Source organism: Cystoisospora suis (genome assembly GCF_002600585.1).
Source record: "Cystoisospora suis strain Wien I chromosome Unknown contig_4033, whole genome shotgun sequence".
NCBI lineage: Eukaryota > Apicomplexa > Conoidasida > Eucoccidiorida > Sarcocystidae > Cystoisospora > Cystoisospora suis.
In genome coordinates, this window is record NW_027156826.1 from 1 (window position 1) to 2,086 (window position 2,086).

At 55.6% G+C, this 2,086-nt stretch overlaps 1 protein-coding gene across 1 annotated transcript in view; it reads right to left on the reverse strand.

Moving 5' to 3' along the window:
- CSUI_007579 (uncharacterized protein) overlaps positions 1–2,086 on the reverse strand; it is a gene marked incomplete at its 3' end in the record, with an annotated part of 2,418 nt that continues 332 nt past the window's right edge. Inside the window, exons 1-4 of the mRNA XM_068067724.1 lie at positions 2,018–2,086; positions 1,162–1,317; positions 843–995; positions 1–256 (exon numbers count right to left, since the gene is read on the reverse strand). The exon at positions 2,018–2,086 is cut by the window's right edge and continues 332 nt beyond it. Of these exons, the coding sequence (XP_067920299.1) occupies positions 1–217 (217 nt within the window). The remainder of the gene's footprint in view (positions 257–842; positions 996–1,161; positions 1,318–2,017) is intronic.

The following is a 2,086-nucleotide window of genomic DNA, read 5'->3' on the forward strand; positions in this document are numbered from 1 at the left end:
CCGCGAATTGTTTGGCACACGCGAGAGCAGCAGCAACCCTTTCTTCTGCGCCGACTTTTGAAGCTCCGACTGCTCGTTCGCCTTTACCTCCACCCTTGCCACCGAGCGACTCAAGACACGCGTTCACCCACCCACTGGCGGCCAGCTTGGCTGGGCAGGAAGCGCTTTGAGGAACGACAGCGATTGCTGAAGTCCCGCTTGTTGCGTTTGCAGTCATCAGGAGAAACGGCAGGCTAGGGGCCTCCTGACGGAGCGTCTGAATGGAATTCCACATAACACACGGGCAAGGTGGCTCAAGCAAGTGAAACAGTTGCGCTTATGATCACGTTACGACAGAGTCGCCGTGTCCACTACATCAGGCGAGTCCTGTACTCGCCATTCGTGGCCTTCACTCTAACAATGCCAAAAAGTTCAGCAACCCTGACAACCCTGGTCAACATGGGTGTGACAAGCACTGCTGTGTGCTGTATACAACGTCCTCGTTCCGCACAGGTACAGAAGGCAGAGGGGCACCGGGGCTGCGAGTGAGTTGCTCAGGTGCTGCAAGCTGCGGGTGACACGCCTGCGTCCGTGCAGTGACTTCTTCAGCAATCATGGCTACGCGCTGCGTGCACTTCGCCTTCCTGAGACTCTCCTATCTATCCGGCGACTAAGTACGAGAGAAAATTGAACAGGTCTACCACCGAGAAAAACACGCTGTGTCGACTCCCGCCGGCGCGCATTTCGAGATTCTTGACGCCCGACAGAAAACAGTCAAGGGCGAAGAGAGTCGAACTGGGTAAGACACCACATCTCCGCTGTTCGCGTCCCGGCCGCCGCTGGTAGCGGCAATCGTAACATACCTGTGCCGCGACGTCCAAAGCCTTGCCGTCGCCATGCAGCTGCGGCAGGTTAAGCACAAGGAACTTGCTGTCCTTGCTGGTTGCAGCAAGCTCCTCTCCTAGTTGCTTGGCCACTTTCAGAAGCTCCTTCGTCCGAGCCTTTTGCAGTTCGAGCTGAGAAGACAAGACAGCAACCAGCACAGATCTCAGCGTGACCGGACTAGGACATGCAAAGACCTTGCTGCACACCTAGCGCGACTTCTGTCTCCAAAACCAGCAAGACAGCAGCACGCATGTCTTCACACGACAAACAACGGTGCAATGTTCGGCTATAGCTCACCAGCGTTTTCTGCGTCTGTTCAACCTGCTTGAGTAGACCGCGCTTCCCAACAAGAGGCAGCAAGCTTGCACTTTCCAGCAGCCCCCGGGCGCGAACAACTTCCTTCTCCAGGGCCGCGACTTCACAAGGAGCCGTTGTCAAAGTACTTAATGCGTCCTGGATAGACGAGGAGACAGGAGAGCTGACGCCCAAGCAAGTGGCACGGGATTAACGAAGGTTCCGAGCGCAGTGGGCCGGATTGAGCGGTGACGCACAGAGTCGGAGTCGATTGTGGAGGCCCGTCCCATGGCAGGCCACACTCGAAAAGAGCACGGGGAAAACGAACGGGGATCACGGACATGCTGGTAGCTGTGGCCTAAAAAACTAACCGTCCCGCGTCACAATATTACAGTATTATAAACATCGTGCGAGGATATGGGCATTCGCTACACACGACGGAAGCCACAGCAAACACACACCTTCGCTCGTAGCCGTAGAATTCTTGATGGCTGTTGGAGACAGTATGCGAGGTATTCCAACAAAACAAAAAACAAATCAGCGGCTCCCCCCGGGGAACGTGCGAAACAGCAAGCTGTATCACATGAAGCTGCGAAGTCCAGCCGGATAGAGGCAACGCGTGTATTTCCGGACTCCGCAGACTACCAGGGACAGGCAACCTGTTCCAGTTCCCGCACGAAAGTTGCATCAACGCAACTCGACCTTCTCCACAATTTTCAATACCCCCTGCAGAGTGACAGGCTGGCACACTTTATAACGATCTTAGGCTTCGAAGGTGCTCAGCGGCAGTCTATGAAAACCTGACATACAAACGTCCAAGTGACCACAGCTCGCGAACGTCCACAAAAGCAACACATACCTCGAGCTCTTTCAGTTCGCGGCGCGCCTCGGTCGCGGGTTCGCCGCACACTGCCACAATGCGTCGCAC